General features: G+C 54.4%; 5 protein-coding genes across 5 annotated transcripts; 4 read left to right on the top strand and 1 right to left on the bottom strand.

Annotated features, from left to right (window-relative positions):
• Positions 1-121: 121 nt before the first annotated feature.
• On the top strand, positions 122-712 carry AYL99_11597 (hypothetical protein; the record flags this gene model as incomplete). The annotated part of the gene is made up of 2 exons (XM_018843103.1): positions 122-424; positions 455-712. 2 exons carry the CDS (start codon positions 122-124, stop codon positions 710-712), a joined length of 561 nt encoding a protein of 186 aa, XP_018687430.1.
• A 4,365-nt stretch (positions 713-5,077) lies between these two features.
• Positions 5,078-5,545, bottom strand: AYL99_11598 (hypothetical protein; the record flags this gene model as incomplete). The annotated part of the gene is made up of 1 exon (XM_018843104.1): positions 5,078-5,545. One exon carries the CDS (start codon positions 5,543-5,545, stop codon positions 5,078-5,080), a length of 468 nt encoding a protein of 155 aa, XP_018687431.1.
• Positions 5,546-8,088: 2,543 nt separating this feature from the next.
• Positions 8,089-9,087, top strand: AYL99_11599 (hypothetical protein; the record flags this gene model as incomplete). Its single annotated transcript, XM_018843105.1, has 3 exons — positions 8,089-8,659; positions 8,720-8,735; positions 8,787-9,087. The coding sequence occupies 3 exons, from the start codon at positions 8,089-8,091 to the stop codon at positions 9,085-9,087; spliced, it is 888 nt and encodes a 295-aa protein (XP_018687432.1).
• Positions 9,088-9,310: 223 nt separating this feature from the next.
• Positions 9,311-9,784, top strand: AYL99_11600 (hypothetical protein; the record flags this gene model as incomplete). Its single annotated transcript, XM_018843106.1, has 1 exon — positions 9,311-9,784. The coding sequence occupies one exon, from the start codon at positions 9,311-9,313 to the stop codon at positions 9,782-9,784; it is 474 nt and encodes a 157-aa protein (XP_018687433.1).
• Positions 9,785-11,722: 1,938 nt separating this feature from the next.
• AYL99_11601 (hypothetical protein) lies at positions 11,723-12,064 on the top strand (the record flags this gene model as incomplete). Its single annotated transcript, XM_018843107.1, has 1 exon — positions 11,723-12,064. The coding sequence occupies one exon, from the start codon at positions 11,723-11,725 to the stop codon at positions 12,062-12,064; it is 342 nt and encodes a 113-aa protein (XP_018687434.1).
• Between the last annotated feature and the right edge of the window lie 559 nt (positions 12,065-12,623).

Below are 12,623 nucleotides of genomic sequence, written 5' to 3' on the forward strand. Positions count from 1 at the left end.
GGTGCCGATCGTGCTTGCTTCCTTCGGTTCCTCCTTTCTCCGCTCTGCTCACGGCCAGTGTGGTCTTGTCTCACCCCGTCTCTCTTCTCGCCATGCTCCGGACACCACGACCATCGGCACCATGAGTGATCCTGCTCCGACTTTCGATATCCCCGAACATCGTAATTCCAAGCCGAGAGAGATCGACAGGGCACAAACAGAGACCCGGATGCATCAGGTCGCCACGGAGGATGCGATCAAGGCGGGAGCCCTCGACATTGCGTCGGAAGAGAACAAGCTGGTGGTCGAGACTGCGCCTGCCGATGTCATAGCTGTCGCCCAGAAACTCCAAAACAAATTGGGAATCCAGTTGGAAGAGGCACAAGTGGTGTGCATGCCCAATAAGGATTCCATGATTACCCTGTCCGCAGAACAGGAGCCAGAGGTGCATCTGAGACCATTCTAGGCTCACTAGAACAAATCTACCTACGACGCCAATTTCGAGCAAAACACGATTGATAGTGGAAACTACCCAGCAGGCTATCAGTACGAAGACACACAGGAGCAGCGAGAACCGGAAAATATCGACGAAATCCAAGCCGTCAAGAGACGGAGCTTAGGTCCCAGCTTGGAAGCTCCCTCTTTCGAAATGAACCCTTTTGCAACCCCGAAGGCGAACGTCGCATCGCCCGGGTCACCTTACTACCAACCAAATATCATCTCAACCTCGTGAGGCCGGCCTCGCCTCGGTCGCCACGGTATCCTCCAGAGTTTCAGCATCTGCAAACTCCTCAGACGGATATCCAAAGCCAGCCGCCCAACCCTTTGGATGTCGTCCGACTACAGCAAATCAGAGCCGATGGTCAAATTCGAACAATCATTCGCCGGGAGACTCATGCAGCCTTGGTGGTAGTTCCCCCGGGTGATTGACGCGGCATCCAGTCTCGATCTTTTGTCCAATCTTCTCACAGAGCTCGACGAACTCGAGTTGCCCTATGAGATTCTGCGCCGCACTAAGTGCCTCCATGATCACGAGCTGGTTCTTCTCGGTCGTGGCGGAACGGAAGCTCTTTCTCTCTCGCGTTGTCCGGATGCAGCTTGAGTTGGACACTGGCACTCGCCGCGAGGTTGGAGGGATGATACCGACGACAATGCTGGAGCCGACACTTACGAGAATGTCCGCGGCGGGAGTCAAGTTCTTGGATGATACGAGTGCTGCATACGGCAAAGACGCAATAGTACACCCATCCCCGAGATATCGTCCTTGCTCAGCAAAAGTCTCAAAAATGGTCGTATTGATCAGGCGATCCGGATTTCCTTACTTTTGGGGGGGCATTTTACGTGGAGTTCGCAGCACTGGTCACGACTCCAGACGAAAAATCATTCAGCAACAGAAGATGGCCAGGAACCATACAGAAGTTTGTACGGAGTTCGCATCGCCGGCGTCCACCTCTTCGTCAGAGCCACAAAGGGACCAAAGAGAAGGGGGGGAAATCCCAGGTAGAAGACAACGAAAGACCCCCTTCCCCCACCCAGTCGCGCATGAGACCTGCAAGATTGCTCCTTGCCTTCCGTAGCAGGTCAACCTCGATTGCTGCCTGCTCTTCTGTCGGCGGATCAAGGTCAGAGGACTTCTTATGATCAGCAGGGAGCCCAGCAGGAGTGTTAGCCCAACGCTCAAGTCCGGAGACCGGAGGCAAAGACTCACCATGAGACACGGTCGTTGGTGGGATGGGAAAGGCAAAATGCCAGTCGAGATGCGTGAGCCAGTCTTGGACGAGAAAACCGGCGTATTATGCCATGGCGCGAGTTCTAGCCCCGGTAGCAGTCGGAATTTGTCGATCTCACCACGACTGGAGTGTCACACACGCCCGGGAACCCCGGACGCAGGATTGCCCAAAGCAGACGCGAGCCGATCTTCAACGGCCATGAGTGCGTACTGAATTGAGACGAGAACCAGGGGGCACCGAGTTCTTGTCGGTTGAACTCAGAACCTATGAGTCCTACGAACACCGACCCATGCCAAAGTCCCCATCGCCGCATCGATGACGATGAGTGCGACACGAACCGACTCGGCCTCCCAAGCATCGGGTCTCCCACCCTTTGGCGGAGCTACACGTCGAAACACATCATCTGGGGGCAATGCCCATTGTGGCGCAGGGCTGCGATAGCTCCAGCTACCTTCGGCCACATTAGCGTACGAAAGGGCGTGAAGATATATGCCCAGTTCGTGAGGACCAAGATCTGAGTAAAATCATGCGATATTCGCTTGCAGTTCCCCCCTCTTCGCTACGCACAACCTTTTCAGAATGATGTGGAAAGAGCACAAGTTGCTCGTCTCGCCGTTGTGCATGTGCCACGCACGGGAAGCCCTCAAGGGGCACGCAGCCGGTAATCTCTTCTTCATTCCTGCTCGGGCCGAGCTCCCTTCAATCCTGACTGCAGCGTGGAGTCCAGCAAAAAGTGTCCAGCCGAGTCGATCAGTTCAGCAGCTGCTGTATTTATTCTCTCGCCGCGGCGTGGGAAGCAGCCTTATTGTTGTCCACCCCTTTCTCGTTGGTTGCGGCCGTGGACTCCCTGACCATCTTCAGCGCACCACGCTCGTAAGAGAACCTCTACAGCGCCAACGCGGCCGCCAACTCGTCCTCGCCGCTGGCCCGACGCTACGTTAGCTTCGGCTCGTGCTGATCGCGCATGTGTCCGCGGAGCTAGGGGCGTCAAAAAGCTTGCACTCGTGTCCATCCGCAAGAGGTATCTCGATTCCAAAGGGGAGACAGGGCCACACCGAACCGTGACCACAGAACTGACGGACCGGTGCGAGGAAGGACAAAGCCCGACACAAGTCGACTGCTCCCTCTTCCTCCACCTGGGGCGTCAGGACGACTATCGCCACCGTCTGGCGTCCGACTTTGAGCTTCAAGCCTCGTTATGCTGCCATTCCGCCGACTAGAGGCCTGGGGACTCCCATCATTCGAGGGCTGCCGGTGATCGGGAGGGCGAGGAGCCAGAACGTGGTGCCTCCTTGGTCGTCGGAGAATGTTGTAAGTGATCACCCGGCAAGATTCCATCAAACCCCACCTCCCACATTCGGTGCCACCCGGTCCTTTCTCAATCAAAGCTGGACTTCCTCTCGCGAATCGAACTTATCGAGGCGCTCAAAGATCCTCCAAAACGCCATCAGGTACCAAGTTTAGAGAAATACTATCGGGGCATTGGAAGGGATGACCTTGATATGGAATTCGCCATGCCAGACGAGGAAAAGAAGGAAATTGAGGAGAGGAAAGCCGGGAAGGTCTGGAGGGCATTACGAGCCAGCAAGAATCGTGTCGCCATGTGCGAGACGGTGCAGTACTTACCTTGTGACGCCACCCAGCCGAAAACCTCCCCTTTTGCCCGCCTCCGTGACGGCAGCTATGAGTACTGACACGTCATCTATGGCGTCTTGTCTGTCCCAAAGCATGATGCTGGATACGATATATAAAGCCGCGAAGCTACATATACCAAGGGCGTCCTTCCTTACGACAGACACCCCAACAGTCTTGACTGTATGGTTACTCTTGTAATGTTTCCGTTCACTTTTACGTTCCCGTCGGGAGTTTCGCTGTCGCTCCGTTCGACGTCAAAGTCGTGAGGATCTATATTGAAGATGCGATTATGGACGGATACATGGACTTGTAATCACATATGACGACATCGCGGTGCAAACCTCTAACGTGGTCCATGACGAGACCACCTTTGTACTTCTCCTGGTTCAGGGGTACACGCTATGCTGTTGCGAGGCTCTCGTCCAGACAAAACGGTGAGTACATCTGGGACGCCATCCTGCCAATTATGAACCTGGCACAGTCGTACACTGGGGACGCGATACGCACCGCTAGTGCGCGAAAGAACTTGCTGAACATCGGTTGTACTCCATGAGAACACGCTGATCCATCTTCCCTCTCAGGTCTGGCATTTTTTTCTTGTGTGTCAGCTTCCTGTTTCTAGCTACGTCTCTCAGCTTGAAGCTTTCCATTGGGTATCCGCTTTTCATCATGTACAATAGTGCATCTATGTGGTAGGTGCCAGGAACATAACAGACGGGGACGAGGTTAAAGTTGGGGAGTTCATGTCCAAATCCACGTCCTCTTTTGCAATAGCAACCAACAGCCTTCCCAACGTCAGCAGGCAACCCGAGATGTTTTCTGACGCTATCATGAGGAGGCTTGTGATGAAAAGAATGGTGGAAAATACTCAACAACGTCGAAGGAAAGTTCGGACACGTGAATGGCCACACCAAGAACTTTGTTCCGGTCAGCCTCGCCACTCTGCTTGAGGGCAGTCAGTGCAGACAGGGGGATAAAGGCTGCCGTACAGAAGCGTTTCAGGCAGAAGCTCAACCGGTGTGGGAAACCAACTTTCCTGCATAGAGTGTACATGGGGCTGTCCACCCGAGGATACATGTATTTCGAGAGTCTAATTTTCTCAACGTATCTGACGAAGATGTAGCTTCCGTATGGCAGATTATAGACACGCTCAAGGTCAGCTCTAGCAGCTGGCCGACGGGAGAGACCGTTACTCTTTCTCACGCACCAGGGGTGCCGATATGATTGTCTCTCTTAAAAACCTGCAGACCTGGTAGGCCTTTATGGGGGGTGCCCACAGCCTTACAGCTTCCTTCCGGGTAGAGGAACGTGCATGTGGACTTGTTTACCTCCTCAGCCTGGTCCTGCTCCGTCGGCGACGCCGTGACTTCGTAACATCTTGTTGCATCGTAGTACACCCATGGCGCATCCATGAACTGCAAAGCTCTAGTATATCCTTAGCGTACTCAGAGATGGGCACATCATCCTGCACTCTGCCTCGCCTGTAACGATGTAGAGGAATCTAGACTTTGAAGCGTTGCAGTACGTCCAGGTTACGTGGTCGGTCATTCCTGCGGAGGACACTACGTATGGCGACAATCTCCCAGCCACCTGGCACTTCTCCGATGATGCTCGGCTTCCCGAAGTACCCGTGTGCAACCATCTTTATGGGAACTGTTATGAGACGAGACGTGAACGCGTGGTGCGGCGACACAGCAAAGAATCCGGTGATCATACATCTGTTCAGCGTTGTGTCAAAGTTGCACAGTATCTGCGTGCAGGCTGAAAGAGCACACGATATAAGTTGCACGCCGTGCCCTGACGAAGACGTCCCTTCGTAGTTGATTCTCCACGGTGCCATAACGTCGGCCTCCTCCGTCGAGTTGGTATTGTACTCCCGGTCCCTCTCTACACTTTATCCCGTGCACTGCCGTCTTCTCTACAAACTGTTCTATGAAATCGTTCGATGCGTCATAGTAGAAGCCCCAGTCCGAGTCTTCCAGGGATGCACCAGGCGCAAAGTACTCGGCTGCTCTGGAGCCAGACAAGACCACTCCGTATTCTCTCATCTGGTAGAGGAGAAGATCCGGGCTCTTTGTGAGTGGCATCAAATTCGGCCTGACGTCCTCGAGGCGTTGCATTACCATCGCCACGTCTTTCACCTCTGCGAGGAACTTCAGCCTTCCGCCACGCTCAGATCTGACCTTGCCCAATGTGAACATGCTCTGACACCACTTCCCTATGGGCAGATGCTTTGCAAAGCTTTCCAATATCTCCGGCGACAATGTGACCCTCTCTCGAGAGAAGTTGTACCCCTGCTGCAATACTTGCTGACATAAGAGACCTCATGTGCCAATCCATTGCCGTGTCCCGTGACATCTACAGGTTGGCAGAAGAGGCGGAGAAGACTTCGGCAGCCGTCATAGGGACATATGTGTCTTACTGTCTGCTCTGTCTGTGAGTCCCATGAGGAGCACTGACAACCATACCGGCGGGAACAGTGCTGCCTGCGAACCGGCACCGGGAAATACCAGGTCCTACTCTACTACGGCAGCACGGAACTATCAAGCGGAGTGCATGAGCTGCGGCTGAGCTTCTCCATCGTCCTCGAACCTTTCACCACACCCTCTGCCTGCTCGGGAACGGAGGTCATGCGGGTGGAACTGCCTCTGGACGGAGGCGGCTTCTCCCACGCCTTCTTGCTTCCCCACTCAGTTGGCTTGCCCACCTTCTGACTCATCTGACTTTCCTTTGAGTATATTGTGTACGACACGACGTCTCTTATTACAGTGTTTCAGTATATACTGGTAGCAGAAGCATCTTCCTGTGGGAAGACGTACGTAGAGCTGTGCATCCGAGAAGTGACGGCTCGGCACAGTGCTTTTATGTCGACCCTTCGGTCGACGTGCCCAGTCTCGTTAGACACGTTCAGACCAGACAGTACAACCGTGGGGTTATATGTCCTGTATAGAAGAACGGAACAACCTCGAAGGGAGTCGAAGCCAGAGACTGTGGATCCCCCAGCCCCATATGAGAGGCTGGTCCTGCGAGGCGAAGTCCACAGTCAAGAGGTGCTTGCAGTCCGGAGGCTGAGAGGATACAGGGCGGCACCACGCCACACTTTGGTCCCAGTGCCAAAACACTGTGCTGTGGCGGGATACTATGGGCGTCAGCATTGATGTCACGCATACAGTATTACAGGCAACCTCGTCAACAAAGCCACGGATTTGATGGGGTGCGGAAGAGGATTGAAATCCGATGGGCTGCTTGACTGAACTTTGACCAATAAGGTGGGGAAAAGCGCCTTGGTACAACGGCACGGTTATGAACGACAGAGTGTTATCCTTATCTACTATAGTGCCGAGAATCAACATTGATACGGCGGTGAGACGAAGCAACCAATTGGTTGCTTCGTCTCACCGCCGTATCAATTAATATTGCCTGAGGGACCGTGCGGTCTGTATAGGCGCCTACGGGCCGGCTGAGTTACGCACACTAGGCGAGGGTTCGAATCCAGGTGGTAGAGGCCTTGATTTTTTTGGAGCTTTTCAAGCTGGCAGTGGATTTTTGAGGTATATGAGGGCCAAGGCTGGGCGCCAAGAGAATATCTCGAACCTTCGCGTGATAAATGTTATGAATGACAATAATTGATAGGATTCTCTGTCTTTTTGCCGTTGGTATGGAATTGAGGCACTATTTCTGACACTCTACCTCTGCTCGTGTCCAGTACCCAGCACTCAGCACTCGGTGCCCGTCTTTTTCACCTTCAGTCTTTTCGCCACGCTAAGCAGGTCGCTTGAGGGAGTCACGCGGTGAAAACGCTGCCCTACAGCGGATTCTTAACACTGGGCTGACTACTCCGAAACAGTGCTGTCACCCGGGAAGCAGGGCTGTTACAATGACTGTTACAATACGCTTCCCGGCCGACAACACCCCATGGGGTGAACGGCCCCCAATGCCAAGGCGGCCCCCAATGCCAAGGCGGACCCCAACGCCAAGACGGACCCCAATGCCAAGACGGACCCCAATACCAAGTCTACTCCCCCTCCCACACCGACCCCCGCCTCCTCACCAGCCCCAGCCGTACGNTGTCACCCGGGAAGCAGGGCTGTTACAATGACTGTTACAATACGCTTCCCGGCCGACAACACCCCATAGGGTGAACGGCCCCCAATGCCAAGGCGGACCCCAATGCCAAGGCGGACCCCAATGCCAAGGCGGACCCCAACGCCAAGACGGACCCCAATGCCAAGTCTGCCCCCAACAGGTATACACAGAAAGAGATAAATAGGACCTCTATTCTCGCACTGCTGGAGAGACCCTCAACAGTGCGAGAAGTCGATGTCTCAAGGATAGCTTTATACAATACAGATACGTGTTCAACCCTCTGACTCTCCGTCTAACGATCCCACCCCAAGGCTCTCTGACAAGTGCTCCCCTCCGTCTACAAACTGGTCCATCATTAGGTAGTGCATGAATACTCCAGCCTTGCACCTTCCGGTTCTCTGACAGGGACACTCATACGAAGCGGGGAAGTCCAGGCCGCCTCTCTCACACAGGACGTGTACGGTGAACTGCTAGACCATGAGACGTACGAGCACGCTGGCCCCCTCCTGGAGCGGGGGAGCATCGACTCACCTGGCGAGACGTGGACTCTATCCTGTCTGGGCCAGATGTGCAGGACCTCTGAGGCAGCCGCATCCCAGATGTCCATATACCACAGGCTTGTTTCGATGCACAAGGACCCTAGAATAGGCACGAGGACATGCCCATCTGCATACTGAAGGACGGTACACGGACCATACCTGATCTGGTCACGGCTGTGTCCTCTGTGGTGACAAGACAGACTGTGGGTCAGATCTACGAAACTGGAGCATGTATCAGGGGTCTGAAGACGCGTCCAGGGACATCGTGCAGGAGCAGGAAGAACATCCTCCGACGTGGGAAGAAGTCAGAGTGCTCCGTCGGGGCCTCGTCGTCCAACTCGAACGACATCACGTTCACGAAGAACTTCTACCTCGGCTACCCTCCGTCGATGGACCTGGCGAACACCAGTGGATTTGTAGGCTGTGCATTGTTCTTCGAAGGGATCGCAAGGAATCTACCGCTGAATAGCGTCACGGAATATGGACCAGTCACATACGGCCAGACGCTGCAGGATGCGTGCGTGAATGATCTTATGTCTCAAGCCAAGACGCAGGTGCAGATGCTTGGGTCCACAAACGATCTCGATAATCGCTCGGTGTACACTGCTTTACAGACTATCATGGAGGCAAGCCCTCCGCAGTCGTGTCAAACGATAGCAACGGTCACATGGGGAACTATCGTGCGCAAAGGTGGGATTGGACACATCAAGTCTCCAACTAAGAGACGTGTCTGCTGACTCGAGTCTCCAGAGATCACCGGTCCTCAGTCCCCGGTTGACGCCCCAATCGCCTAAACGACCTGCCACCCGTCTTCCAGCGTGTCGAGCGGCACAAAGTACAACATCGCCCTGATCGAAACTCCAACAAACACCTCGGAAGGTGTGTCACGTGACATTACGCCATTTTCCTACAGCATCACGCCCGTGCTGACCGTTTTCTACAGCGCGTCTGCTCCGTCGAACGCTCAGGGTAAGGCCTTGCCGGAAGCCCATCCGACATGTGTCACGGTGGTCGAGGGCTCGACTTTGGTGCAGCAGAGCAACGATGCAGGGATGATGGGTCTACCAAGGTCCATGATCGCCTTCCCCTTGGGCTTGAGTATCCTCGCCTTAGTTTAAGGCTGCCTCGTTTTCGAGTAAGGGGACGAGACCCACAGGTGGCTTGGGCTCCTCCTTGCTTCAGGGTCCAGCGACGGGAGAAACCAGGGTTAGAGCTGTACACTACACTACTACACAAGGACGGAAGTGTGGTGGAAAAGGAAACTCTGGCTACTCTGGGCATATTAGAGTGTTCAACCAGTCTCAGATGACCAGAGAACGTATATTCACACCCCTCAGGTCCATGTCCTCCGGGATGCGAAGGACTCCCACGAGGAGGTCCACAGGAGGTGCAGTCAGGGACGCGGAGATGGAGGTCCACGCTATGGTAGCGTCGGGCCTGATCAGGTGCACACCCGAGCTGAGGCGAAGGGGAGACGAGGTCGTGGTTCTCCTGTGCACGCGGTGCCAGCGCAAGTGCCTGAAGGCTCTGTTGAGAGCAGAAGACAACCTCGACGACCAAGGTGGAATGAATCACGGCTTCGCGTGGTCTCGAATCGTCTTCCAAGCACCATCCAGCGTTCTGCGGCAGGGAAATATGATTTCTCCACGTCGTCAGGGGGCCCTGTCCCTGGTGTTCGTGGGTTGGCGAAGAGCACCACCTTTCAATGGAATGGCTGGCCAAGGTTGGAAATCCCTGAAGATGAAGCTGGCGGCGTGGTCGCGCGTCTCAAGGACGAATCTGATGCTATCCCGGTCTTCGTTGACGACGAATTAGCCGACCGGCACTACAATGGCTTTTCAAGCACGGGTCCCTGGGAACCTTGTCACTACTTGTGCACCGTGCTGACAAGCTCTAGATTCTAAAATACGCTGTCGGGCGGCGTTTTCACCGCGTGACTCCCTAAGGCGACCTGCTAAGCGTGGGGAAAAGACTGAAGGTGGAAAAAAGACGGGCACTGGGTACTGGGTACTGGGTAGAGGCAGAAGCAGAGTGTCAGCAATAGTGCCTCAATTCCCTACCAGAGGCAAAAAGATAGAGAATCATATCAATTACTGATAGATTCTGAACACTCGGTCATTCATAACAATTATCTCTTGACGCCCAGCCTTGGCCCTCATACATCTCAGCTCAAAGAACATAAAGTCGTTACCACCTGGATTCGAACCCTCGCCTCGTGTGCGTAGCTCAGCCGGCCCGCAGGCGCCTATACAAACCACACGGTCCCTCAGGCAATAATAATTGATGAGGGGGTGCTGAGGGTTGTCAACAATTTGACAACCCTCAGCACCCCCTCATCAATTAATGATAGATTCAGGCACTATAGTAGATAAGGATAACACTCTGTCGTTCATTACCGTCGCCGTAGTACCAAGGCGCCTTTCCCCACCTTATTGGTCAAAGTTCAGGTGGCACGTCACGTTACAAAAAGCAGCTCATCGGATTTCAATCCTCTTCCGCAGTCAACGAATCCGTGGCTTTGTTGATGAGGTTGTCTGTAATCCTGTTGAGCGAAGCGAAAACAGGAGAAGTTCACAGAATCGGCCTAAAAGGTCCTGTTTGGATTTATAGGAGGAGGCCTCGAGGCTTTCGCTCTGCCCTGCTCTAGGTCCTCGGGGTTGGATCCTGAAAGATTTCAACAAATCGCCACTCGCTTCGACGATTGGCAAGCACTCAGCGCCGGGAGATTGACCGACCTCGAGCCAAACCCACGATTATTCCTGCCGCAGTGGCTGTCAAGGCTTCCCGTGCAGAGTGCAAAGCACCTAAGGAGTCGGTTGACGCCTCTACTGCGACTGCCGCTGCCGCTGCTGATGCTGCTGCCATTTCTAGTGACGCGGCCAGTTTGCCGGCGGGATGGATTTCGTCCAGGGCGGGAGTTCTTGTTATTCTTGTTGACAGGCCATCGGTTCGAATCGAAGAATGAATGATGTTCGTGCACGCATGTTTCCCAGCTGCACGCCTCTTGTGCCCGTCCGCAAGAGGCAGCCTATAGGATGACCGGTGTGGAATTGAGATTGAGGCCGCGCAGGAGTCTGGGATCGTTGTGACTCAGCTGCTGCTGCTTCTTCCAGCCCTTTCTGCCGGCGTCCTAGAGGGTCAACACACTCGCACTGTCCGAGTCGAGCGCCCCAGCCCCAGGAGGAACGGCCGACAACTCCGCTTCAGCCTTTTCACATGCTGGGCGGCTTGAAGCACTCACATCTCCATCAAGCCACCAGGCCCAGAATTCGTGGTCGACAAGCCTCCACGAACAGGTCTTTTCACCCACCGCCGTCCTCCAAGCTCCTGTCTCCGGGTCTCCAATCACAGCATGGGCCACCGGCCCCTGGGCTCCCATGCCCATGTATGCCCTCAAAAATGGATCACGTTCTAGGCTCAGCCCTCAACGGCGTCATCCTCGCCATCACACACCAGGACCAGGTTATCGACCCTCTGCACCGCAGACATAAGAAAATTCGTGGCAACGTCCCTCAACCGGATCCGATCTCCTCGACAGAAGGACAATCGCCATAATTTGGTCTCTTGGCCTGTATAGCCCGCAGTAATCAATGAGATGGTTTTATCACCCACATCTACAGGCGCTATCTTTCGCTGATGGCGCACCTTTCCCCCCTTCTTGTCCTTCTTGTCAGCCTCCCTCTGCAAGGCAACACATCACGGACTCACGTCAGAGAAGCTGTGCTCTGTTTTTGTCCTCTCGTCTCGTTTTCCATGTCATCGCGCGGTCAAAAGCTTGCTGGACATTGGCAGATGATGGTTGATCTTCTTGTCGTGCTTGTTATGGCGCATAGCGCAAGGATTGATTCAACTGAGCAAATCGCCATGAAGCACTTCCAGGATTGGAAGCTGTGGGAATTCACGTTGTACCTGCTCCTCAACAACACGGGCGTCTACGCTTTCTCTGACTTCCTCCCAGTGATGCTGAAGAATGGCTGCGGGTGCTCGACGGCGCGCGCCCAACTCCGTGTCAAAAATCAAATGAGCGCCGCCTCGAGGAGCCCCTTCCGGACTTCGTCGCTGGCACTGGTGGCGACCACCTCTCAGCTAATTTGAAGCGTACAGTGATACAGATAGATAATCGGCATGGGTCCGCTTCGAGACGAAGCATTTGCATATACAGATCGATCGAAGGACTTCGGGTGCGTGGCAGCGGCAGGCCTGACTCGTCTCGCCGAGGTTGGTCGTAGCGGCAGCACTTTAAAGAGAAGTTGCGCACGATCGGTTGGATGATGCTGAAGCACAGCACAGGCGCGGCGGCGTTGGAGATCCACATGCTCAAGAACATGCCGACGAACATGTTGGTGCAGTATTCGGCCAGGGACATCATCAGGTTTCCCATGGCAACGAGAAGGCTGTACATCGACTCGGTTCGATTGAAAGAGGCCTCCTGGTCTCTGGAGTTGGTGTTGGTTTTGGGTTCTGGCTTGCTTGGACAACCAAGATCGTGGTCCGAGGTTCTCGAGGCCAAAAAGAAAAGACGCTCAGTTCCATTTCCACGATATCATGATGATGTCAAAGCTGTCACACATTCCCGTCTGATCAAGAATCAGAAGAACACTGCTCTCTCGTCGGTGAGCACCATTGGCAAGCAGACCATTTGGTTGGTGAATAC

Source organism: Fonsecaea erecta (assembly GCF_001651985.1).
Source record: "Fonsecaea erecta strain CBS 125763 chromosome Unknown Scaff15, whole genome shotgun sequence".
Classification (NCBI taxonomy): domain Eukaryota; kingdom Fungi; phylum Ascomycota; class Eurotiomycetes; order Chaetothyriales; family Herpotrichiellaceae; genus Fonsecaea; species Fonsecaea erecta.